The following is a 26,695-nucleotide window of genomic DNA, read 5'->3' on the forward strand; positions in this document are numbered from 1 at the left end:
AGTTTCAGTTTAAAGGATGCTTCAGTGCTTTAATCCAGTCCATAGTTTTACCCTTTTATAATGTGCAAAAGGATTTAGATGACAAAGGACTGTTTGGAGAAAGGATATTAGTAGCCTCTGAAGGCAAGCAGGACAATAGGGAATGTGGTTTAGAAGTGACCTTCTTAACAAATGACAAATTCAATAATTTTAGAAAAGTGATTTATGGTCTGAGCTGCAAAGCTAGTAAAATTTCCTAATTCACTTATGGTACAGTAATTCAAATGATGGCCACAATGAAGTGTTTGATGTAGCCCAAGTGAAGCTATGAGTCAGCTGAACATTTGTCATTTGAAGTTGTGCTGTGGTTGGAGAGGTTTATGTGCAACTGATTTTATTTCACCAACAAACCTATGAGGAAGTTTTGGAAACTCAGTGTTGGAGAATTCATTTGAGAAGGTACTGGGTGATTTTCACATCAAGGATATTTGAACACTGAAACATGGGATTGAAGCAGCTGTTTGAGGAGTGGCAGTATTGTTTATTGCACCTGAGAATGCAAAACAATGCTCTGGCTAGAGCAACATGAAGGGAATTAAGACTGTAGTCTCAAAGATTTATTTCAATCAGATGGGAATAATGTGCTAGCTGAAGTGAAATGACGTCTTTAATTTGCGAACTCCAATTGCAAAATGATAAATGTTGCGATGTGCTTGTATGTATGTGCTTGTATGTACGTGAGATGGCTTGCTGAATCTCTGCTTATTTTAATGTTGCACAAAGACCATAGCTATATCTTGTTTTATTGTATATTGTCCTCTTTCTTTTTCATTGTAGATTTAGTGCTTCTGTAGTGGAGCGTTTAGCCAAAGAAACGTTCGTACATGTCACCAACAAGGAACAGATGAAAAGAGGTTCAGATGATGCAAAGAAGAGAATTGAATTTGAAAACAAGCTTCGCAAATTATCAAAGCGTGCTGGAAAAAAGCAACCCTCGTAAGTGCCGTTGTTTGCTTCATGTTGGTGTTTTCAGATAGTGTAACCTGATTTAACTATGTTCATTTGAGAATGCAACTTAGCACATTGAGAGGTACCACTTAACGCTAGATTGTGCTGGATTAATGCAGAACAAACTGAGTTGTGATCTTAGTCTAAACTGTTCAGAAGACTAACTTGTATACTATATTTGATTTAGCATTCTGTATTGAGTCAAGGCAGGGTAGAATTAAGTGGTATGAAAAGATCGCGGGTGGCATGGTGTCTCAGTGGTTAGCAGTGCTGCCTCTCAGCACCAGAGACCCGGGTTCAATTCCCGCCTCGGGCGACTGTCTGTGTCGAGTTTGCACATTCTCCCCATGTCTGTGTGGGTTTCCTCCCATAGTCCCAAAATGTGCAGGTCAGCTGAATTGGCCATGCTAAATTAACCATAGTGTTAGGTACATTTGTCGGGGGTAATTTTAGAGTAGGGGAATGGGTCTGAGTGGGTTGCTCTTTGGAGGGTCGGTGTGGGCTTGTTGGGCCGAAGGGCCTATTTCCATACTGTAGGGAATCTAATCAATATTTGATATGAGCTCAATAAAAACATAGGAACAGCCTATCTGTTATTCAGTATTGTTGTGACTCATTCAACGCTTCGATGCCTTTCACTCACCCATTCCCATAAGCCTGTACATCACTAGAAATTGAAATCTATCCACCTCTACCTTAAATACACTCGAGCACAGTCTCCACAGCCCTCTCTGGGAGAGAATTCCAAGGGTTCAGAAACCCGATTGAAATGATCTCAACTTCAACCTAAGTGGTACCCCCTTGGTTTTAGGCTCCCCAATATGGAGAAATGTCTTATCTGCAGCTACGCTGTCTATCCCTTTTAGTACTTTGGAGGTTTCAATGAGATTGCCCCTCATTCTTCAGAGCTCCAGAGAACACAGGCCCAATTTTCCCCAATCTCTCTGTCTAAGGCATTTCTGATGTTCTGTGAATAAGTCCCGTGAAATTTTGATGCATTCTGTCAATGGCAAAAATATCCTTTCCGAGATAAGGAAATGAAAACAATTTAATCATGCTTTCATGCAACTCAAACAAGACTTCACTGTTCCTGTACCAGTGTAAGCAGCAATCCCATTTCACAACACAGAAGCCCTAAGGCAGAACCAAGAGATAGGCTTCAGCCTTCGATATTTCTAATTAATCTGTTCAGAACTGTTATGACACGCCTCTGGAGTAGCTCGGATTCACATGAGAATGACTGACACTAGCCCCCATGTGCTTGGGAAGCTCACTGTAATGGCTTAATTTTGTGTGGAGCTAAGAAAAATCCAGGGAGAACTACATTTTACATTTGGATGCATGTTTATGGATATTGACTACTTGTGAATAAACAGAGGCTTATTCATCTAAATTACTATCCAAAATTAAATTATTGCAGTAAAATGCAAACTGGAGAGATTGGGGTGACAATCACAGAGGCCAATCAATTTGAGGTTTGATCACTTGGGCTGGCAACATTCTTTGGCATGACAAGAATAGCCCTAATAGTGGTAAGGTCCTCTTATTTCAGCGTGTAATCCTGTTCCAGATGTCTGGATGAGTGCTACTGTTCTCTCTTCAATGATGGTTTTATAAAGCTTGGTAACTGTAACAAAAAGTCATGAGGCCAACAGAAACTTATTAAAATTAAACCAAAGTGTCACTAACTAATGGTGGTGATGCACTTCAGAAGCGTAGTGTTTCTCTGCCTTGACCAATATCAAGATGACACACTGTAGTGTCCCTTTGTATTACCTAGATTGGATTTTTTTAATATTGGATATTATTGGTGATCTTTGGCACCAAGAAAACTTTGTGCAGTCCCATTTAATTTCTCAGCTCAATGAGTTATTACTGTAGTATTCCACGTAATAAACTTATCTATGTAGTCTGAAATATTTTCTGCTCAATCTTGTCCCTGTATCTGCTCTTCCCTTCTCCCTGAAAGTGATGAATTCATTTGTGGATATAAATGCATGATCAGCCTTTTTATGGTGGCTTCTGGCTTTTGAATCTTTATTTCTAGCAGTCGCTTGTATTGGGCAAACAAAGCTAAATTCCTGTTCTGCTGAATTGGTTACAATGATGTGATTATTCTGATGACCTGAAAGTTGTTGGAACAGCATAGACTGAAGTTATGCATTGGCACCGCTTCAGATTTCCAATATAGCTGACTTTGAGAATTGCCCAGGAAATTGAAGATTCCACAATTTTCCTATGTCTGGAATCCTCAGAGAAGTTCCATTAAAGAGAATTTGATTGCTTGCAACTTGGTTGGGCTTAACAGTTCGCCCTGAGGCTTGCTTTGTTCATGGAATGTGGGCTTAATGTCTAGGCCAGCTTTTATTGCCCATCCTTAAATGCTGTGGAGGGAGTGTGGTGAACTTTCTTAATGCTGTATCTATTTTCTTTGACAAATGGTTCCAAGACACACTCTTGTCTCCATTATTGTGTTGCAAGTCGCAGTATTTCCATTGTTCCCAAATTACTTCATGGTCATTGGCTTGTGCTTCAACCACATTGTGTTTGCAGTAAATGGTTACTTTTGGTTGCAGTGATCCAAAGGAGTCCCATGTATCTGACAACATGGTAATGAAAGAAACTGAGCAAGAAATGCTATACCAGAAACTTCAGGAAATGAGAAAGATTCCTGCGGACTGCACCTATGCAGTGGAAACTGCTGCAGACCGTAAGGTACAAATCTGCTTTGTACTATCAATAGATATTAAATTTGTTTTAACTGTGTATAGACAATTATAGTTTCCAAATAATGGCATTTTTGTCAACTGTTTTTTCTGCAATTGGACCACACTTGCTGAATGTTTTCATTGTTAGTGCACTGAGAACCATTCAGATTTGTAACGTGGCTTAAATGTGGACGTAGGTTTGCTCGTTGACCTGGAAGGCTCATTTTCAGACTTTTTGTCACCATACTAGGTATCATCTTCAGTGAGCCTCCGGCCGAAGCCAATGTTACCTAGTATGGTGATGAAATGTCTGAAAATGAACCTTTCAGCTCAGCAAGAGAACCTCAACCTGAGCTACAAATCTTCTCTAAATTCACTAACAGCTTAAATATGCTTGCTAGCCATGATATACATTCGCATGCAAGTTGTGGTTTTCTGTAAACAAAAAGAATATGCTCTAGTTTTGAGTCTTTTTGAATTGCTTGTGGAGATGATCGCTCCCATTTGTTCCTACCATAGGAACGGCTCGGTCATCAAAGTCAGGCTGCCTACCACTCAGCACTATTTTTCTCCTGTAATACGTTGTGTGGTGATTTGAAATTTGGCATTATTATGTTTGACGTACTCCGTGCAAGACAAAAATGTCAGCTGCCTATCTGTTTCGTCTAGTATTTTGTTTGCAATAGTGGAAAAACAATAAATATATTTGAGTCACACTCAGTACTTAAACTTCTTTGTGAGCTATAAAATCTTAATATTTGGGTAAGTCTAAAAATGTAAAGTTGAATTATCATATAACAATTGATGCAAGAATTCAGATTCAGATGGGTGGGTTATAAAATTTGAATGCCATGAAGGGAAAGGTATTTTTGGCTTTAAAAAAATCAGCACCATTATGCTCTCTTTTGTTTTTTAATTTGAGTTTTTATATAAAAAAAGCTTTGTGCAGCATAGGAAAGAATCAGTTTTTCTAAGTGATGCTTAACCAATTCTTTGTTTTACTAGATTCTCGATACAATCTTCCAACGATTGCAGCAAGTGAAAACTGCCAATCAGCTACGTTTTTATTTGGAAAGAGGCATTGGATTTCACCATGCTTCACTGAACAGTAAAGGAAGGCAAGCTGTGGAGATGCTGTTCAGACTTGGATTTGCCAGGGTGAGATTTAATGTTCTGTGCCTTTCCTTACTGTGAGACTGTTAAAGTAGGAATACCGATGTTATAACTTGGTCAGAGTTCCGCAGTGACCATTGCTGCCTCAGAGCTCACAGCCCTACTTCAGGAGGTTTGGTCTCAATGTTTGTAGAAGGTAGGCCACAGCATGAATAAAATATCTAGAGGATTCGTTATCCATTTCACTGATTGTTGGTGTTCTTTTGCAGTTAGCTTTGTACTTCATTGTGTAGAGACCAATTCTTTTTTATTATGCATTTTTCACTGAATTCAAAAGAGAACAGGATTGATTTTTAAAAATAGAATCAAGGATTGTAGAATTTTGCACAAAGAGAGTGTGTGCAAAATGGCTGACAAGTCTGTGATTGACTCCCAAGTAACTGAATGGCTTGTGGGTGAGAAATATTTAGTCCTTTGGACCTCTGGGAAAGGCATGTGCTGTCCTTCGCCCTACAATTTTAAAAAAACCCTAAAGGCAATTTATTTTCTATGATCAGTTGCTGTAAACTGGCTTCTAACCAATAAGTCAGAAACTTTAAACATGTGAACCAGTTGCATGTGCCTTTTGCAGGCAAGTGAAAGTATCTGGAAGAGGATTAAGTCTTGATAAGTCAAAAGGGATAGCCTCTGTGGATGGACATCATTGAACTGCCTTCCCCATCTTACCCTCCAACCACAACACACTGTTTCTTTTCTGTCTGTCTTTGTGTGTAGGGAGAGTTTTAACTGATAGTTGTATTTGTCAGTTCAGATTTGTTGATTTGTAGCTAGAATCTATTTGTTTCTAACAAATTGTAGTCCTTGTTAGTACAAAAACCTGGTCCAAAAGTCAAGTAAATTGGGGAATTTTGTGTACTTCAATTAAAATAACTTCCCGGCAATTTATGGAACAGAGAGGCTTGAAAACTAGTGCAAGTACTTCAGTGAGGCATAACAGTTGTTTGTAACTACGTGTCTGAATTTGTGCTGTAATCTGCTATTAAAAATGTTTTTTAACTAGCCATCACCATTGATATTCTTTTAGATATATGGTTAATTGAAAAAGAGAATCTTTCAGGCTTGAACCGCATTTCTGCAGCGCAGTGGCATGTTTGATTAGTAATCAAATAGGGTTATGATGACGAGATTAGTTGAAAGTTGGGGTTAGTCTTGCATTAACTTTTGTCTGGTACATTTGGATCCAAAGACTAGCGGGGACATGAGGTTGGTCTCCATTATCCCTTTGTCAATAATTCGTTTGCAACTGCCTCACTATTATCAAGCTGTATAGAATCCTCATAAAAATGAAAACTGCCATGTCTGAATTCTAGCCTAATTTGCAGCCCGAACGGTCATTTAAGACATATCTATGGCAAGGGTGCACTGGGAAGATTTCCTATGAGTGCTGCCATTGCTGCTTATCAGGAGTGAAAATTCATAATATTCATATGACAGTCTTCTGAAATTGTACTTGAGTCCACGTCTATTAACTATTCTTCATTAGGATCAGAATCAGATCATGTGAGGAATTCTAACATTGGTTGGTATTCCTGTTATATCCTCATCAACAGGGAGACTTATTTTCTGTTTGCATCCAAGATATGCAAATTAATTGTATTTGAGAATGTTGTTATAATCACTTTTTCATTGTCCTTTGTGCGTCATCTACATGACCATTTGATCTTTATTCTGTTAGCAATACTGAGGTGATTAGCAGATCTTTATTCTAACAGATCAAGGAACCGTTTCTTATAACATGGATCTTCTATGTGTCTTTTGGATACTTTTAAAGTTTAGTATTGGTGAGATGAAAACAGTATGAAAGCCTGTTTCCTGCTTTTATTTTTGCACTGGCTACTTGTTCTGTAATGAAAATGATACCATTATTTTTGAAAAACGTTTGCTGCAAATTTGGTCATTTTACAGCTAATGCTGATTCTGCTATATAAAATAAAATTTATGTAAATTAAAGTAAAAAAGAAAATTGATTTCTGAATTGAATATTGGGAGTAACTTACTGTGGAATTGACTGATCTCTGTACAGTCATTCAGATTCAGTATGTACTTCAATTAAACTTGCTCTTTATGGAGTACTTATTTAGAGAAATATTTTTTCCACAGGTTGTGACTGCTACTGGAACTCTTGCTTTGGGAATTAACATGCCATGCAAAACTGTTGTCTTTCTCGATGATTCAGTATTTCTGGATGCTTTACAATACAGACAGGTATCCACATCCCATTATTTCATTTGGCTTGCTTTTAAATAATATAGTGAAGTTTATAATTTCTAAGCTAAAACATGTTCACATTTTGATTCTAGACTAACTTCTAATTTTCTAACAAATAATTTCATATCAACAAACTCTGGTTGTTTCAAACTATTGCAGCAATTTTTAATCTTTTTAATGAAAGTCATTTCAGCTTTTGATCATGTATTATCATTGCATAAGATCATGACTAAGCATGGCATCCATTTGCTTGCTTTTTGCTTCATGTCATTTGTCTGTTAATATCAGAAAATTTTGGCTGGTGAGTATTCTGTTTGATACTGACTATATCTGTGAAAGATATGACATGTGCATGGGCATTACTTTTACAATATAATCCATTATTTAGAATTTTATTATGTTTACATGAAAAACCTAGCTTTTAAGCCTTTCCTAAGTTTACTTGAAATTTATCCCATGTTATGGTATCCAGACACATGCTAATTACTGATATTACTAATATTTAGTTGTCTTCCTTGAAAAAATGTGTGATATCCTCAGCCCTTCATTATTCTCTTTTACCTTTGCGTCCTGTTGAAATATTTCGTCAGACTGTTGTTTTCTGCTATTACTTCCTGTGATTTTCCTTAGCTTTCTAGGATCTGTGCAATCAGGCCTCTAGTGGTTTTTTCAGTCAAACTCCTTGTCTCTCCTGTTAAATTTGGCCCAACATTTCACAGGTCGGGCGCAAAGTGAGGGCTGAGGGCCTGTACTGAGCTGTAACGTTCTATGTTCTTTGAAAACCAAGTTGAAGTACCCAGTATCCCTGCGATTCTGTTATCACTAATCTACCCTGCCTGCCAACGTTTTACTTAAAACCCATTGCACTTTGCCATGTCATTTATTCATCGTTCTCTTAGTCTTTCTAATTTTTGATTTGCTCCTCTGCCTTCATTTTAAGAATGTCTGTCTGAGATTTGTTTAGTTCATTCTTAATTTTTTTTATTTCTGAAGAAAACTTGAGCTTTTGCTGAACAAATGTTGAAATAAGCCACCATATAAACCGAAGAACAGGAGAATGCAATCCAGCCCCTTGAGTCTGCTCTTGCATCAAAAGACTAATCTCATCGCGGCCTCACCTCTCCATAACTTTTCAACCTCTTGGTCGTTAAAATTTCCCCCCCCCACTCTCTTTTCCCCCCCCCCACTCTCTTTCCCCCCCCCCCCCCCCCCTGCTGCTTGAGTGTCCTGGCAGCTACTGAACTCTGGGTCATCTGTGCATTTCACACATCCTTTCCTCCTCATCTCTCTTAAATCTGCCACCCCTCAACCTAACAACCTAACCTAGATTTGTCTCAAAAGGAAGCATCTATTCAGTGTGTACTTTGTCAAACTCCTTTAGCTTTTAACGTATCTCAATTTGATCTCCTCTCAATATTTTAGACTCTACTGAGTATAGGCCTAAACTGCTCATTCTTTCTCAGCAAAGCAAACTCCTCATCTCTGGAGTTAACCTGGTGAACCTTCTCTGATCTGCCTTCAATGCAATTATATTCTTAAGTAAAAGGGACCAAAGCTGTATGGTCTCATCAGACTAAACCAGTAACTTAGAGTCATAAAGATACACAGCACAGAAACAGACCCTTCAGTCCAACTCTTCCATGCCGACTAGATATCCTAAATGAATCTAGTCCCATTTGTCAGCATTTGGCCCATATCCCTCTAAACCCTTCCTATTCATATACCCATCCACATACCAATTAACTGTTGTAATTGTACAACCTCCACCATTTCCTCTGGCAGCTCATTCCATACACACCACCTTCTGAGTGAAAAGGTTGCCCCTTACATCCTGTTTAAAGGTTTCCCTTCTCAGCTCAAAACTATGCTCTTTAGTTTTGGACTCTCACAATCCTGAAAAAAAAACACCTTGGCTGCTTACTCTATCCATGCCCATCATGAATTTATAAACTATAAGATCACCCTTCTGCCTCCGATGCTTCAGGGAAAATAGCCCAAGTCAATTCGGCCTCTCCCTATAGCTCAAAACCTTCAACCCTGGCAACATCTTTGTAAACCTTTTCTGATACCTTTCCGGTTTCACAATGTCCTTCGTACAGCTGGGAGACTAGAATTACATGCGGTATTCTGATAGTGGCTTAACCAATGTCCCGTACAGCTGCAGGATGACCTCCCAACTCCTATAATCAATGCTTTGACCAAAAAGGCAAGCATACCAAATGCTGCCTTTACTATCCTATCTACCTGTGACTCCACTTTCACGGAACTATAGGCCTACATTACAAGATCTTTGTTCAGCAACACTCCCCAGGACCTTACCATTGAGTGTATAAGTTCTGCCCTGATTTGCCTTTCCAAAATGCAGCACCTCACATTTGTCTAAATAACATTCTATCTGCCACTCCTTGGCTAGTTGGCTCGTCTGATCAAGATCCAGTTGTACTCTGAGATAACCGTCGCAGTTCACTGCACCTCCGATTCACTCTTTAATTTGTTGAAACAAATTTCTTTCTGCAAATAATAATTGCAGTGATCTCAAACGAATACAGTAATTTAAATTTGTAACAACTAATCTTGCTTATCTTCTCTCTTCAGATGTCTGGTAGAGCTGGAAGGCGAGGTTTCGATTTGATTGGTAATGTGGTCTTTTATAGTATTCCAATGCCGAAGGTACAGAGACTTCTCAAAGCAAGTGTTCCCTTACTGAGTGGCCAGTTCCCTCTATCTGTCTCCCTTGTGCTTCGTCTTCTGCTGTTGGTTGCTAAAGCTGAGGATGTGATGGATGCAAAAGCTAAGGTATTCAAACGTGAAAAATTGATGAAGCAAGCATTGTATTATTTGGATACATAAAGCTGGATTGTAACTTTGCAGAAGCTTCTTTTTTTGTTTACCCATACCATTTAGAAATGTTCATCGTAGTTTTAACTATTTCCAAATTTTGGGGTGCTGCCAAATTTGGGGAATAGTCGATACTGAGGAAAAATGGAACAAATTGCAGCAGGACATTTGCGTGCTTGCAGAATGGGCCAGTAATTGGCAAATGATCTTCAGCCAACATAAATTTGTTGGTATATCTAAGTAGGAAGATTAGGAAGGCCACTTAGTACTTGGAAGGTGTACATCTATGTAAGATGGAGAGACAAAGGAAGTGGAGTACAGATATATTGTCACTATAGGTTGTAACACAGTTTAACGTGACCTTAACGAGAGCAAACCATGCCTTTAAAATTATGAAGCATTTTGATAGAGGGAATGCTTCTCCTGTTACAGAATTAGAAAGAGAGAAATAAAAAAAGTGTAAAAAGTTATTAAAATTTGGCCTTTTGTTGCTCTTCTCATCTTGCATTCAAAGTTACAGAAATCAAATGAACTGTTCTATTACATCGTAATAGCTGGAGAAAGTTATCGGCATTTCTTCTGTAGCTACTCTAGTCACTACTTTGGTTATCTCATTCTACATAATTTTAACGTTTAATTACTAATTTGTTTATTTATCAACAATGCTGTTTAAATAAAGTTTTGACTCAAGATATTTCACCATATCAACAATGCACTTATAATAGAAATGAGCAAAATAAATTTTATAACTTGACTAAACCTATTAAATATGCTTTTGAAATGTTGTATTTTGACAAGCATTGACAAGCTCACTTCTTTCCTCAGGCTTTGTCTCTGTTGCAGCATTCGATGTTGTGTTATAATAACCCGAAAAAGCAATGGGTATTGAAGCTCTACTTCCTATCCTGCTTGCAGTTTCTTCTCAAGGGGGTAAGATTTAAAGCTTTTGAGAAGATTTATAACTCAGGTTGAGGTTCTGGATGTAGGTTTGCTCGCTGAGCTGGAAGGTTCACATTCAGACGTTTCGTCACCATTCTAGGTAACATCTTTAGTGAGCCTCCGGACAAAGCCTGGGCTTCGTCCTGAGGCTCATTGAAGATGTTACCTAGTATGGTGACAAAACGTCTGAACGTCAACCTTACAGCTCAGTGAGCAAACCTACATCCTGAAGATTTAAAGCTGTTTTGCCAAACATGTCAACAGATAAGATTATCCGAACACAACGTGGGCTAAGAAATTAACCCAAAATATTTCTTTTTATGGCTGATCTCTTATTTGATGGGACAATTTGGGATCTATCTTATGACTCTTTTAAAGAAAATGATGAAAATTTATTCTTTATAAATGTTTTCTAAATCAACTACCTCAAGAAGAACCACCAAAACATTTGACAATTTTGTTGAATCAGGTATATCGTTTTGAAAAGTTAAGTAAGTATTGAAAAGACCATTAAATACAATAATCCCATTTATTGAAGTAAAAGCAAAATGCTGCACAGCTGGAAATCTGAAATTAAAAATAAAATGCTGCAGAGGAGGGTGAAAGTTTTATCAGACTCAGTGCGAACTTTATTTTTCTTTCCACAGATGCTGCTGAGTTCCTCTAACTACTTTGTGTTTAAACCCCATTTGCTGACTTTCTCAACAGAGCTTTCTGCTCCATTCAGGAAAAAACATTGCTCTGATGTATGAACCAGCACCAAATTTGTTAATATCTTATAATCTTAAAGTCATCGCTACTTAAAAATTCTTGTCTTTCAAAGTGTATATTTCAAGCTTCTGAGGCACTCTTCAAATTCATAGAATCATTATCATAGAATCCTTTAAAGTGTGGAAAGAGGCCATTACGTCCAACAAGTTCACAATGACCCTCTGAAGAGTAACCCACCCAGGCCTATATGCCTACCCTATTATTCTACGTTATTAGTATTCTACTAATGCACCCAACCTACACTTCCCTGAACGTTGTGGGCAATCTAGCATGGCCAATTCACCTGACCTGCACATCTTTGAGTTGTGGGAGGAAACCGGAGCACCCAGCGGGAACCCATACAGACACGGGAAGGATGTGCAAACTCCACACAGACTGTAACCCAAGGCAGGAATCGAACCCAGGTCCCTGGCATTGTGAAGCAGCCATGCCATCCACTGAGCCACCGTGCCACCAAAAACTTGTTTGATTTACTTTTATTTTCTTGTTCTTGTTGTGACTGTTACAGTTTTTAAACATGTTCTATCAGGTTTCATGAGTGCAATGACAATGCCCAGTTCGATTTCACCACTACCTCACTCAACTCTTGTATTACTGCAAGATAATGAGACTGCTTGAATCACATCCAGGACAAGAAGGGCTTATGCCCGAAACTTCGATTCTCCTGCTCCTTGGATGCTGCCTGACCTGCGCTTTTCCAGCAACACATTTTTCAGCTCACATCCAAGACAGTGTGATTAGTAGTTTCATCCAGTTAAAAGGCATGTGATTGGAAGAAAGACTGAAACCATTGTCTTTGGTCCACATTAAAAACTCCATCCCTTTACCAACAAGTATATCCTTGTTCTTAGCAACTGTCCAGTTGCTGAACCAGATTGGTCTTGACTTTGGTGTCCAATTTGAACCCAAGCTTCCACCTGCATGAGACAACCTGGCTTTGCCCATACTTCCACCTGACTATTGCTGAATTCCTCATCCATTCGTTTATTACTTCCAGACTTCACTCAATGCACTCTGCCAACATCCTGCATCCTATTCTCCATGAATGGTCAGGGCATCGTCATCTAAAACTCTATTACATGTGTCCTTACTTGCTTTATTCATCTGCTATCCCTGTGCTTACTGACCCATATTGTCTCCCAGTTAAATATCACCTCCATTTTAAAATTTGCAACTTCACAAGAAACTGACTTTAAAGTCCCCCATTTTCAGTAAAGCACTTTAAGGTGTCTTTAGGTCATAAAATAGCTTGTATAAATGCAAGTCTGTCTCTTCTCTTTGTATTTGAGTCTCTCGCTGACCTCAACCTTCCCATTCTCTGTAATCACTTTTAGCCCCATAACTCTAAAATATCTAATCTCATTCATGTCTGTCCTTGTGAGCATTATTTTGTAAAGACTACATTTTAAAAAAAAATTCTTTATTTTTGGATTATGAAAGAGGAAGTGAAAAGAATATTGCTTTAAATGAAGGAAACTGTGGAAGGAAGTGTTGCATTTTTAAATAAGTTACTGGAACTAATCATGAATGCTTGAACCTGATAATGTTAATATAAATGGTGACAGTTGCTGAACTCATCAGCACAATCGGTGTATGTTCAGGGCAGTTGCTGAGACACATTGATGTTTGGTTTTTCAGTCAAGACCAGGAATCCTGATCATGACAGCAACTCTGGTTTCTCGCAGGTGCAGAGCCTGTGTGCACAATACAGAGGCAGAAAGCCTCCAGACTCTTAAAAAGACAGCATCTCTCTTTTCAGACAAAGAATTGGAAGATAACTATTCTCTCTCTGTTTTCCTATGAGCTGCTGCTTCTAGCTAGTGACTGGGAGACAGAGTAATTAGTATGCTAACTGCCCAGTGTCCTCAGTAAATAACTGAGAATACTTAGGATGAAGAAGGTTGGTGATTAGAAGAAATTTGGACATATGTGGACTAGTGCTGTTGAACTATGCATATCTTTTTTCCTAACATCTATTTTCTTCTGCTTGTCATGTCTGTGTTTGTTAATCATAAGGGTTTAACAAACGGTAGAGTTTAGAGAGGTAAAGGTTTGTTTTTGAATTCATTCATGGGATGTGGTCATTGCTTGAGGCCAGCATTTGTTGCACCTCCTTAATTGCCTACAGGACAGTTAAGAGTCAAGCACATTTCTGTTGGTTTGTAGTCACATTAGGCCAGACCAGGTAGGGCAGCAGTTTCCTTCTCTTTAAAAAAAAATTAGTGAACCATACATGTTTTTTCCACAATTGACAGCTGTTTCATAGTCACTATTAGACTCTTAATTCCTGATTGTTAATGAATTCAAATTTCACCATTTGACATGGCAGGGTTTGCATTCTAGCCCTTAGAATAATATCTGGGTCTTTGGATTAATAATCTATTGCCACTACGCCATTATCTCTTGTTAAGTGTAGAAACCTGGTCTGGCATTTCCGTTAACAATTGAGTACTTTAAATAATTTGATTAAGACTTTATGCCCAGAATTATCACAAAAGCTCGTTGGTCTCAAGTATAGTATGCTTTCATAAATAATTTGAGGCACTTTATTTTAATTGCTCCACCTTTGGTGGGCATGCTTTCAGATATCTAGACCGTAAAATCTGAAATTCTTTGCTTAAAGCTCTTGCTTTTTTGCTCTGTCTTGAAATTATTAAACTATTCCTGACCATATCTTTTACCATCTGGCATGATGTCATTTGTGGCTCCTGGCATTTTGTTTCTCTGTTCATGTGAAATGCTTTGGAGCATTTTGTATTTAAAGTGACATACAAATAGACTTGATTTTTCATGAGACAGTAGTTATGGTAAAGAATACACACCACTCTGTATTCCGTCTTCCTATGTATCTGTGCCATTCTGAACCAAATATTTTGAGACTTGAGTAGTGGAATGGTTGGGGTTGTATGTTTGTCAGTTCTGTACAAAATTATTGAAATTTTTAGAAAAACTATAAAATGTGCAAATTATAAGGAATGAAAATTTAACCATTTGAGCTATATCTGAAATCCCGTGCATTTTCACTTTAGTGTTTATGTATTTCTGTTGATTAAAGATGACAGTATTAATATCCCGATCATGGTAATGTTATACTCCTGTGACTGAAAAATAATGCATGTCTGTATTTTTGCAGGGCTTTGTGGATTTAGATGGTACACCCCAAGGGCTTGCAGAACTGGTGACCCAGTTGCATTATCATGAGCCAGCAAATTTTGTTTTTGTCAGCTTCCTGGTAAAAGGTCTGTTTCACAAGATTTGCTCACAGCCTGATAAATCGGCAGGAAAAGGTAGGATTTCAATTTTGTCAGGTTTTAAAGCAGCAGTGTGTAATGTTTATGATCAGAACTCTGATCGTGTCTTATGCTGGATAACTTTACAATTTCAAAACAAATTTTTGAGCTCTGGTAATTTTGAATGTTGTTTGTGACCAGGTATAATCAACAATGCACTACACAGTAGCAGTAGATTAATCTTGCATATTTGAGTCGACTTGCAAAAATCAAACTATGTATAATTCGTGTGTCAGGTGGTCAATGTGGACTTGCATTGCTGAAGGGACCAAGAACAGTGTTCATCATCCCTCTTGGGCACAAATGGTGCATGTCCCAGGAAGTCATTAGTGAGAGTGGGTTTGGTAGTTTCACAGAATCAATAGATATGATTATGCTGGTTTGATGTGATTTTGTTAAAAGTAATAATTTATAATCTGCAATAATTTGATTGGTTTAATAGATCTGGTAGTGCATTTCAAGATCAGTCAGAAAGGTGAAGTTGAAACCACAATCAGAGGTGCCATGATCTTACTGAATGGTGGAGTAAGCTAGAAGGATCAAATTACCTATTATTATTTGTATTTGTACAGCTGTAAATGAGAATAACGTGAGTTTTACTAAAATGCCAGAATAATGATCATTTGTATATTATTTCAATAATTTTATAGGTTCAGACTGCTTTTCTGATGAAATTATGGAGTCTTTACTTCTGGTCCTGTCAAATCTCTTTGGAAGGGTATATCTTCCATCATGTTCAACCGAAAAGGAGTGGGCTACACTCCACCAGTCAAAGGTACGCAAGAGTGAAGCATTACATTTGGAAGACAAAGCCATGAAACTTAATTTACACACAATTAATTTGTTGCGTATCTCAAATCTCTCATTTGAATCTGTTAGTCATGATATCTGCTTTATTTGTATTCCTACTCCATTGTCTGTGCCTTCCTACTCTGTATTCCCTAGTCATTCCAATGGTTGTTCTTGGTACGCACCACTTAAGCTAGCCACAGATTTTTATTTTTGCCCTAAGAAAATTTGCTTTGAAAATTGATTTGTAAAGGTCTGTTTGGTGTTATGGTTTATTGCTGTAGACTTTTATTTCGCTGTCTTGGGTTTATATCTAGTTCTGATAAGACAAAAATCTCTTCGCTTTTCAGCCAACTTCTGGCGCAGGCTTTTAGTGGATCTCTGGAGAGGTGCTTTTGGGGGCCTTTTGTGATGGTGAGGTGGGAGAGTCCCAATGTTTTCCAGCTGCCATGGGTGTTAGCATGGATAGATTCTTTGCTATTTGATGAGACTTTCTGTGACCTCCCAGTTGGCTCTCGTTTAGGATGGGTAGATCCAATTGGGTGTTCAACAGAGCAGCTCTCTGCAGGAATCACCTCCCCATGGAAACATTCTCCCTCTTCAGGGTCTACCAACTAGCCCCAGTATTTCCTGATGCCACTTAATAAGAAAGAAATATCCAACCTTGTATCTTCTCAGCTGGATGCAGTCCAGTGATGGCCAACACTCCTGGTGGTGCTGGGAATGTGTTGCGTTAACAGCCCTCCATCTAGCTGACAGCTCCTGTCTGTGTGTTGTCATCTTTTAAAGGAACTAGAGCCATGATGACAGCTCATTAGAAGCCAGATAGACCTAAAATATGACCCGGGTCCAGCATGTGGCTAAGGCTGATTGTGTCCAGCTTTTGGCCCACTCTAAGGGCTATTTTATCCTTACTATATTCAGCCCTGATTGGGCATTTGACCAAACCTAAAGGTTTGCTTTGGTTTGCCAATAAGTTGACCTTCTATCGGCATGTCGGCAGAGTGCAGGTTTGACAAGTAAATGTTAGAATGCTATATGACTGGCATAGTAAGAAGTGATTTGCTGAATTTCGATCAAATAATGTTGTTCCAAAAACTGGCAGATTATGTCAAAAATCATTCCAACCAGCCTGGGCTTGCAAATCTTTCACACAGTGACTTGCATTGAGATGTGATTCCGCAATTGAGCAACATTTACTGGATAATCTTGCGTGTTAAGGAATTACATGGACAACCAATTTAGGATTGTCAGTTGGAGTTGTTCTGTGGTGTTTGTCTCTGTGTGTTCTGGAAGCTGTATATTAGTACAAAAATAACACAACACTGTGCCTGTTTCAACTCATCAGAATATATGGCAGCAATTCTCTGGTTCATTTCTCAGGGCAATGCCTTGATTTATGTGTTTTTAATTGAGACAAAGCCTAGCATTTTACTGTGATTCAGCACTACCAGGTACATTCTCCATGGCAGCATCTGTGCCAAGTAGAGTCTACTGGCCAATCCATTAGCATTCTCCTTTCCTACAGAATAATTATTGCTTTCTCCTTAAGTTGGTATTTTTGCTAATTGTCCTGATCTTTAAACAATGCTGGAATGTTATTTACTGGTGCAAATGTGGATCTTTAATGAATGAGAAGTATATAATTATCATTTTTTTAAAAAAACAAATTGTGGAATCCAGTAATGTTTTTGCAAGAAATTTTGCAGTGCTTCAGATTGTGCTTGCAGAATTCTGCATGGACAAAATATTATATTTTAAAAAGCACAACTATGATGCAAGTTTAAAATATCTTTTGACACTCCAGTGGATATTTCAGAGTTGTCATTGAACTCCTTATCTGGCATTATTGAATGCCAATTTACCATTTATTGGTGCAACTGAAATGCAAATTAAAAAAAGGAGTTGTAATTTGGAAAATATGTTTGATAAAGCTTATTTATCTGAACTGAGGGATTGGATGAGTATGAAATAATAACTCTTTGAACTTGTTTCTTTCTAACTTTAAGTCCTAAAGTCAACTTGCTTTAACCCTGTCGTATTATTGCTTCATGGTTTGGATTGCAGGAGTGTCAGTGTTTTAAAACCAGCTATAGCAATTATGGACCAACATTTCATTGTTATATAAAGTGATCAGAACATCAAAGTTGCGTAGAGGTTTCATTTTCCTGGGGATCCAGATTGTAGAAACACTGAATGAGGAACATCCTTTGATTATTATGATAAAATGTATGAAAGTGAGCTTTTTTTGTTCCCTAGGTGTTTCTGGAGGATCTTCCAGAAGATTTTGCGGCTGTAGTCGATGAATACAACAAAACTATCCAGGAGATCTTTGGATGTTTTCTTCTTTCTGCTTCAACTCAAGCTGATGTGGTGGAAGAATGTCGTCTTCCTCTTTCAGGAATATGTAAAGAAAACATTAAGCTAGTTAACATTTATGTTCAGCTATATTTTAATTTGCAAGTTGGAATATAGTGCTGAGCCTGAAGATCTATTGAGGAAGTAGGATTTGAGATATGCTAGTAATTAGTGTACTGACTAGCACACTATAGGTTTGAAATTCACTTGCCCCCCCCTAAATCTGGTAATTTGTAGATCAGTGCCAAGAGAACGTAACCGTGAAAGCATAATGAAAATATCCATTGGGGTCTCGTCCTTTAGGGACTGAAATTCTCTTCCCTTCACTTGCTCTGGCCCAGCGATGATGGCTGTTAATGCACTTCGAAGTAATGTTTGCTCTTTTGGTGCCAAAAGAAGGCCTCTGACTAATAATCAATAAATGTCAGCATCCTCCACATCCCCAGTGGCACTATTTTAAATGAAACAGCTGATGTAAAACCAGTTCAATCTTCTCAGCTACTCTGCTTACAGTTGACTACGAGGATCAATGTTTATTGGGAAATAAGCAAATATGATCTTTATTTTGCACAGATGCTGAGTGAGGGAGCTTAAATTAGCTTAAATCATAACTCTTAATTTCTCTAACGCTACTCTTCATCGCTGCTGAGGGGAGAGTAATCCCAATTTCTGTAACCATCCACATATGAAAATTTGTCATCCCTGGAACTTTGTTTACAAACATCTTTGAACCCTCTTGTTTCATCCTTCATCAGGTGCAATATTACAATTAAATACAGTTCTCCAATTGAACCTAACCAACAATTTATAAAGGTTTAGAATAGTGTCTTTTGACTTTTCCCTTTTTAATCCTATATTTATAAAGCCAAGAGTCATGTATATCAACAAGATCATCTACCTTCGAAGATTTGAGAGTTTAAGTTCCTGCATATGCCTTCAAAACCATTTGGTTTCTATCACCGTAAATTTTATTAATTCTCCAATAGTATATCCACTTTTTGAATGTTTGATGTGCATCTCAAGGGGTTAGTAGAATTATATTTTACAAATTTGCCTTTCTGCAATTTTTTAGAAAAAGCTACACTGCTCCTTAGTCTTGCTCTTTGAAATTACATGGTTGGAAATGCAGCATATTGAAGATACAGACCCTGTAATTCAGATTATTTGACTCTGATTATTGTGCAACATTTATAGAGCGTGAAAACCTACAGCTGTGCAATTCTAATCATTGGGTTTCCTTCTCCCCAGCTTTTGAAAGTGTTCAGCCTCTCCAAAATTGCACGTTTGTAACTGAGTTGACTACATCTGGAAATCATCCAACAACAGCTGTATCTCCATTTACATGTTTATCTGGGATTTCCAATCTTGATCTGTTCAAAACGTACAATATTGACAATGTAAGTTTCTCCTTTATTACCCATGAAATTAATTGCTTTACAGCTGCACCAACTAGGTTTTATATTGTTCCCTTTGGCACAATAAGGTGAATCAAGGCAGTTCTTAGAGATTTAATCAGGCAAGCAGTTGACACTGAGCCGAAAGAAAATATATTGGGACTTGTGATTGTAAGTTTAATCAAAGGTAAATTTTAAGGAAAGCCTTAGAGAAGTATAAAGAGATGGACAAGTTTGAGGAAATACTTCCAGAACTTGGTTAAGACTAATCAGAAAGAAATGATTTGGAGATGCCAGTGTTGGACTGGGGTGTACAAAGTTAAAAATCACACAACACCAGGTTATAGCCCAACAGGTTTAATTGGAAACACTAGCTTTCGGAGCGTCGCTCCTTCATCAGGACAACCACCTGATGAAAGTGCGAAGCTCCGAAAACTAGTGCTTCCAATTAAACCTGTTGGACTATAACCTGGTGGTGTGTGATTTTTAACAAAGAAGTGACTAGTATTGTCTCAGAAATCTGTTCTGGGGCCTCAACTAAACTCTTGACTTGAATCACAGCAGTGACATACATCCAGGTTTTCTGATGCCTCTATGATTGATGGCAGTGTAAGCAATCTGGAGAGGAATATAAAATGACAGACATAATCATTTGAATGGGTATGCAAAACTAGCCACTGAAATTTAGTGTTGATAAGTGAGAGCTTATCTGTTTTGGCCCAAGAAAGAAAAAAAAGTATTAGTTAAATGGTGAAGTGCACAAAGTGGAGGGAGAAAAACTTGGGGCATCCAGTTCTCCAGGCAAATGTCACCAGAACATAGGTATAGAAAGTAAATAAAATAGTTCATGGAATGTTGAAGCTAAGGTTTTTGTCAAGCTGAAACTAAGTGTAATGAATTGTATAATGACCTTGGTGACAAACCATTCCCTTGTTGGTTGAAGCTTTACAGAAAGAGAATCAAAAGGCAGCATTTTCCTTAAGTTTCAAAAGTACACATTTACTTGATCTATTTGTTGCTGTTGTAAAGCTACTGTTGTGTTTCCACTAGCGATGTAACTAGCAGACTATGCACGGTTTCAGAAAGACTGGTATGAATGTGTTAGAGGAAATTATTTTTAATTAGAGAAAGTAATCTATTAGTATACTAGGTCTGGCCGAGATGCTATTCAGATGGTCAATGCAGACTCGATGGACCAAATGGCCTCTTTTTGTATTGTAGGGAGTCTATGATTCTGACTTGTCTGAAGAGCTTATTATTCAGGAATTCTTACTGAGGGAATTTCCAGAAAACCTTCAAGGAAGGCTTCAGATTTGACTGGCAGGCTAAATGCACGTTTGTACAATCCCTGATTTGGGTGGGAAAAGTCCTGGTATAAACTTAATGATCCAAGTTTGTTCTTTAGTCAACAATTTGGATTTATTGGCACAACTACTGGGGATGGTGCGAATTGAGGAAATAGAAATTTCTTACTTGGGTTAGGAAGGCTAGCCCAGAAATTGAAAATCTCAGTAAAATTCATAATGGGTTGAATTTTTGAGAGTGCGTTTTATTTTCATGTTTGAGTGAAATTGAGCTCAAAACCTACTTCTGGGTGAGAAAACAAAATCTCTCAATGGTTGTACTTTTATCATTGCAGATTGCTTTACGCACACTTGAACTTAGCTCAAGCAACATCCCTGTGTTAAATTTAAGGAAGTATGACCAGCAAGGCAGGAGAATGCCACTGAACGCTTATGCCCTGGACTTCTACAGACACGGTTCTTTAAAGGCTTTATTAAGTGACAACATGTAAGTTGAGCTGCTGTACAACTTGCAATGTTGACATGGAAAAAACAATTCAATCAGTTTGATGTTTCATTCTGTGTATTCCTTTCAGGTTGCATTTGGGAGAAGCCTATAATGTCCTGAACGAGTTCCAACTAACTCTTTCTTCAATCAGGTATGAATGAAAATCCGTTCTTAGTTTGTATGGTATTTTGGCAAATAATGTATTATATTTTAAGTCCGTCTACCAGAAGAGAAATTCATAAAATAATGTCACACATTGATATCTAATGCTGATGTTTGAGAGATTAGGCATATGTTGTACACAATGCTATTGGACGTATTGGAAAATTATCCCTGTAAAGGACCCTTGCAACACTTGAAATGTTGTTAAATTGGATCTGGTTTCCCTGATTAAAGTACTTACGGTTTTCTGATCATTAATCTTATAAATTGTAAATTCTGTAAAATAGCACACTGTGGACAAACTTGCTAATCCTTGATCTAAATTTTTAAGTGACAGTTTGACAGTTGAAGCTTGTATATGTTTTGAAATAAAACAACCTCCGGGAATGCTAGAAAAACTCTGCTGGTCTGCCAGCATCTGCAGAGAGAGAAAGTGTTCAGATTTTGAGCCTGGTATGACTCTTCAGAACTAAGTTCTTATGATGCTACTGACCTACTGAGTTTCTCCAGTATTGTTTGGTTCACATTTCCAGCATTCACAGTATATTGCTTTTATAATTTTTGTTACTTACCTTGCAGAAGAAATATGATTAAGCTGCATATTTTGGTTTAAGCAATTTTCTCCAATTGTGCTTTGCCATGTTGCATGCTGTTGTGAAGGATAAGGCAGTGCTGATGTATGACTGTGCTCACATATTGCTTAATATTGCCTTACTGTCGTAAAATGAGAGACTTCTACAAAGATAATATTGTATGATTATAGAAATTATAAATTAATATCACTTAATAACATTTTAAAAAATAAATTAACTTCTACCCATCTACCAATGGATTTACTATAGTACTGGTGCCCATCATTTTTACCTTCATCTATATCAGCTCCCTTGTTTTTTTGCAGAATATTTTTGCTGCAAAACAATGGAAAGGAATTGGGAAAATAAAGTTTGCAATTTAACTGCAACTCCCTCCACTTTGTTTGTATTTAAAGTTTGTTTGAACTTCAAGTTTCCTGTAAATTTTGTGATAGGATCATTCATTTCACCATTCTATTTTGTAAGTTTATCGGTCAGCCACACATTCTCGTTATACAAAAGCACAGTGCTGAAAATATTCAGGACAAGCAGAATCTGTGGAGAGAGGAATAGAATTGATATTTCAGGATAACAACCTTTCATCTGAGCTGGAAAAAGTTAGAAATTTAGTGAATTTAAATAAACACAAGGCATGTGGAGGAGCGGTGGGAAAGGATGAAGAGGAAGGTCTGTGATGAAGATGAGAGAATTAATGATGAAAGCCTTGGTAGGACAGGTTCTTAGGAGTGCTCATGGTGCAAGTAATGAAATAAAAGATGTGTCTGGGAGGGATATGGAAGGCAGAATAATGAACAGCTGTTGACAAATCAAAGACAATTAAAACTGAAACCTGCAAAACAAAAAATGATTGTTGCAATATGAAATTGTTGAATTCTGTATTGAATGCAGGCAGCTGTTGAATTGAAAAATGAGGTGCTCTTTCTTGAGCCTGTTTCCAAATTCATTGGAGCATTACAGGTTATTGAAGAAACAGAAGTTGGTCTTGAATACATTATAGGGTGTTAAAGTGACATGACAGGAAGGTCAGTATCAGCTTGCAAACTAAATGGAGTTCTGCAGAGCAGTTATTCATGTGTGCTTGGTCTCCTCTGTAGAACAGGGTACATTATGACCAATAAATTGACAACATAGAAAAAGTATGTTGCAATTCACTGGTTCCCCGGAAGAATGTTTGGGAAATTTGGGAAATGGAGGAGGAGATGAAAGAGTAGATGTTGCAACCATTATGATTGAATGGAAAGATCGTTTAGAACAAATAAGGTTGAAGAGTGGAGCAGGAAGTGATGGAGGGGACAGTCTCCTGCTTAAAGGGATGGGGACTGGCTGCAGCAGTGAAGAAGAAAAAGCACAGCAGGTCAGGCAACATCCGAGGAGCAGGAGAAGGGCTGGTGATGAAGGGCTTATGCCCGAAACGTCGACTCTCCTGCTCGAATGCTGTGCTTTTCCTGCACCACACACTCTGCTCTGATCTGCTCTGATCTTCAGCATCTGCAGTCCTCACTTTCTCCATGCAGCAGTTGTGTTGGTGAGGAGGCAAATAGGGTCAAGTTGAGGACAAGGCGAATCCTATCATGGTTCTGGGAGTTGGGGTGAGCAGTTGTGGGAAATGTGGCAGAGAAGGCTAAGGTTTCTGTCAACTATGGAAGGGAGAATTCTTGGTTGAAGAAAAAGGGAAACCTGCCATAAATGCTTTTGGCCAGGAAGGTATTAACATGACAGGTGCAGTGGGAAAGTAGTAAAGGTCCTCCACAGGAAGCAGTCTGTGTGGAAGGACAAGTCAAAAACTCGGTGGGCTTATAGTGAATGTTTGTTGGGCTTGGTAAGGAGAATGGCTACAGTGGAATTGGGGAAGGAAGGAATTGCAGATCGGCTATATGAAGGTGAAAGAAGGATGGAAATTGGAAGCAAAGTTGAAGTTTTCTAAGTGAGAGCAGAGAATGGCTTGTTAGTCATTTCAGTGAATTTGTTGAAAATAATGGAAACTAGCAACAATTGAGTTTGGAGCAAGCATTTTATTCCTAAAGGTTGGTTGTAACACTTACAAAGGTTGGTTGAAACTATCCAGTTTGACAAACAGGTGGTTTGTGAAATTTGAAGTTTACCATTTTCCTCACTTGCTCACTTCCATTGTTTTATAGATCCTTGATCAGAAAATTTCATATGCTACATATTGTGGTGACTTTGAAGTTAATTCACAGCTGTATATAAAAAAAAATGTTTTTCTTTTTTTCTCCTAGCACCTCTCTCAAAGAACTATGTGACAACAAAGATGACATCGTTGTTTTGGCTTTTGAACAACTGAGAGATACATTTTATCAAAAATTTGAAAAGATCAAAAGTTAATATCAATGCAGTTAGAAAACAAAACTGTCATCCACAAATGCTTTGTGGATTCTTGCTCCTGACTGTGGGGACTGAATACTTATACATGACAAAAACAAGTTGTGAAGGGCATATGAAATTTAAAAAAAAGCCCAATGATGTCAACAAAAAATAAAATTAAATAGTAGATAATTTAATGTATTGTGTTGAACTTTAATTGCACTATGTACAAACTGTTAAAGCTGGACAGCTTTATAGGGAAATAACTTTGAATGCCAAACTTCACATATGACCTCTGCATTGAATTAGTATACATTTATCTCCATTCTCTTTTGGAAATATTTTGGTTAAAGGTGTGCCACATGACAGGAGGCACTGATCATGCTTGTTGCTATCCCACGTGCAATACTGATATTTCAACTAAGACAGTTGGGAAATTGAGTTCTAGTTGAGGTCGCATAGAAGTGCCAATGCACTGTGCCACAAAATGATGTGATTTGAGTTTGGTCCTCAGAATTCCCACGAGCAGCATTCTTGACTTTGGCCATGCACAGCTGAAGAAAAAAACAAACCATACCTACAGGTAAAGCGAGTTGGCAAAGAATCAGACTTGGCCACTCTTCCATTGTCCAGTTTCATTGACATTGATTGTGTTAAATCCTCCCTCTTGGTCATACTTAGGCATTATAATAAGGCTATCTGTGACATTGGCACATGGAATCGTTTCATTCCTATAATTCCTTATACTTCGAATTCAATAATTTCAACGGCACAGGCAATGAGTTAATGCATGAAAGTCAGGGTGTTCCCCATACTGACATTTTTTTTCCTAGAAACTAAAGATAAATGCCCTTCAACTGCTTGCGCCATGCCTCCTAAATATTGGAAAAAGAGCAGCAGTGGTAGAAGTCTGTTAGGTATGCATTTTTAAAAAGAGCTTCTAAGTTTCATTGTTCTTTGTGGTCAGAAAAGCGAAGTGGAGTTGGCAACTAGCTTCCAGCTGGAAGGTAAAAGTCATGTCAAAAACATTTTAAGGTATTCTACACCTCGTTATCATGTGTTAAGTTTCTGATATGTTTTGATATTTTAAGGTGATTTCAATAGTAAGGTCTAATAAATTGCAAAATATCTTCACTTTTTAAAAAAATCATAAAGCATCTCTTTAAAACAATATTTTGCTCAAATAAAGATGTTTTTTGAAAAAGCTTGATATTTGCTTAATTGTGACAACCTGTTTGTCCTTGGCTTATTGCAAACCAACTGTTTCCTTCTCATAAATGGCTAATAAATGAGATCTTTTCAGTAACACTCCACTGACTCCAATATGAGATTAACTTGACACCATTAAGTTTTGCAGTTTGGGTGTTGCTGACTGGGTTTAAGTGATTCCATTTCATTTCTGCTGAATTTAGATCTATGAGCTTGAGGTATGCCTAAAAGAGCTACAAGCTTTACCGCAATGATTCTACAAAAGTCAGCAATAGATATAGATATATCATTAATTGAGGCAAAAAAACCTGGTTGCAATGTTAAGTATTTGGAAACAAAGCAAAAACCTGCTAACAGAACTGTGTATATACCTTTTCAAAGGTAACACATGTTGACCTTGCAACATTCCTATTCCCTGAGAGAATTTAAAAAGGTGGAAATAGTCTATTGTAAATGTAGAAGATGTGCTGACACCATATGAAATAGAGCTCAGTTTTGTTCACTATTAATTATGAAAAACAGTGGAATAGTGCGATCATTGACTGCTATTCCATGAACATAAATTGAGGAGACTGCAATATATACTGTGAAGTAGAAAATATTGAAATGAAACTAAATGAATCATTTAGGAGAATAATTTAATAGAAAACTTGAGGAATAACCTTGTAATTTGCTCTTAATTTCCAAGCTATGGAATAAGTAATGGATGTCGGAACTAAGGAAACAATTCAAACACATTACGTAGGAGATGGCACTAATGGTCTCCATTGTTATCTTTTATATCATTTGTTTTTGACAAACTTCAATGACACCTTGATAGTGGAGTACCCAGTGATGTGACTGAAAAACACTTTTGAAGGTTGCATTTGCTGACACAACTTGTCACCCATCTGGTTTCTGGGCCTTCATCCCTCCTCACCCCAAGGGACGCCCCTCTATTCTATAGCTAGTGTCTGCCCTCCCCATCACTGAATCTATTTCAAAAGTGTGCATTCCCCTCTGCATATACAGTGCTGCATTATTTTTGTATGATTATATGTAAACTGTGACATATTGTTTGGAATTGTACACATGCATGTTCCCAAATTTGTGGCAATGTGTAGTTGTCTGCAGTTGTGGGTTTCAGCAAAGTTTTTTTTGAATAGCTTTGTTTGCACCTTTGT

General features: G+C 37.8%; 1 protein-coding gene across 1 annotated transcript in view; it reads left to right on the forward strand.

Moving 5' to 3' along the window:
• Positions 1-24,520, forward strand: part of LOC140480039 (probable ATP-dependent RNA helicase DDX60) — an 88,725-nt gene extending 64,205 nt beyond the window's left edge. Inside the window, exons 25-37 of the mRNA XM_072574627.1 lie at positions 817-975; positions 3,564-3,702; positions 4,701-4,853; positions 6,969-7,073; positions 9,672-9,872; positions 10,740-10,844; positions 14,758-14,911; positions 15,565-15,689; positions 17,963-18,110; positions 19,310-19,458; positions 21,095-21,246; positions 21,335-21,397; positions 24,239-24,520. Coding sequence (XP_072430728.1) covers positions 817-975; positions 3,564-3,702; positions 4,701-4,853; positions 6,969-7,073; positions 9,672-9,872; positions 10,740-10,844; positions 14,758-14,911; positions 15,565-15,689; positions 17,963-18,110; positions 19,310-19,458; positions 21,095-21,246; positions 21,335-21,397; positions 24,239-24,344 — 1,759 coding nt within the window. The 3' untranslated portion in view covers positions 24,345-24,520. The remainder of the gene's footprint in view (positions 1-816; positions 976-3,563; positions 3,703-4,700; positions 4,854-6,968; positions 7,074-9,671; positions 9,873-10,739; positions 10,845-14,757; positions 14,912-15,564; positions 15,690-17,962; positions 18,111-19,309; positions 19,459-21,094; positions 21,247-21,334; positions 21,398-24,238) is intronic.
• The last annotated feature ends 2,175 nt before the right edge of the window (positions 24,521-26,695 follow it).

The sequence above is a fragment of the Chiloscyllium punctatum genome, chromosome 1, assembly GCF_047496795.1.
Source record: "Chiloscyllium punctatum isolate Juve2018m chromosome 1, sChiPun1.3, whole genome shotgun sequence".
Lineage (NCBI taxonomy): Eukaryota > Metazoa > Chordata > Chondrichthyes > Orectolobiformes > Hemiscylliidae > Chiloscyllium > Chiloscyllium punctatum.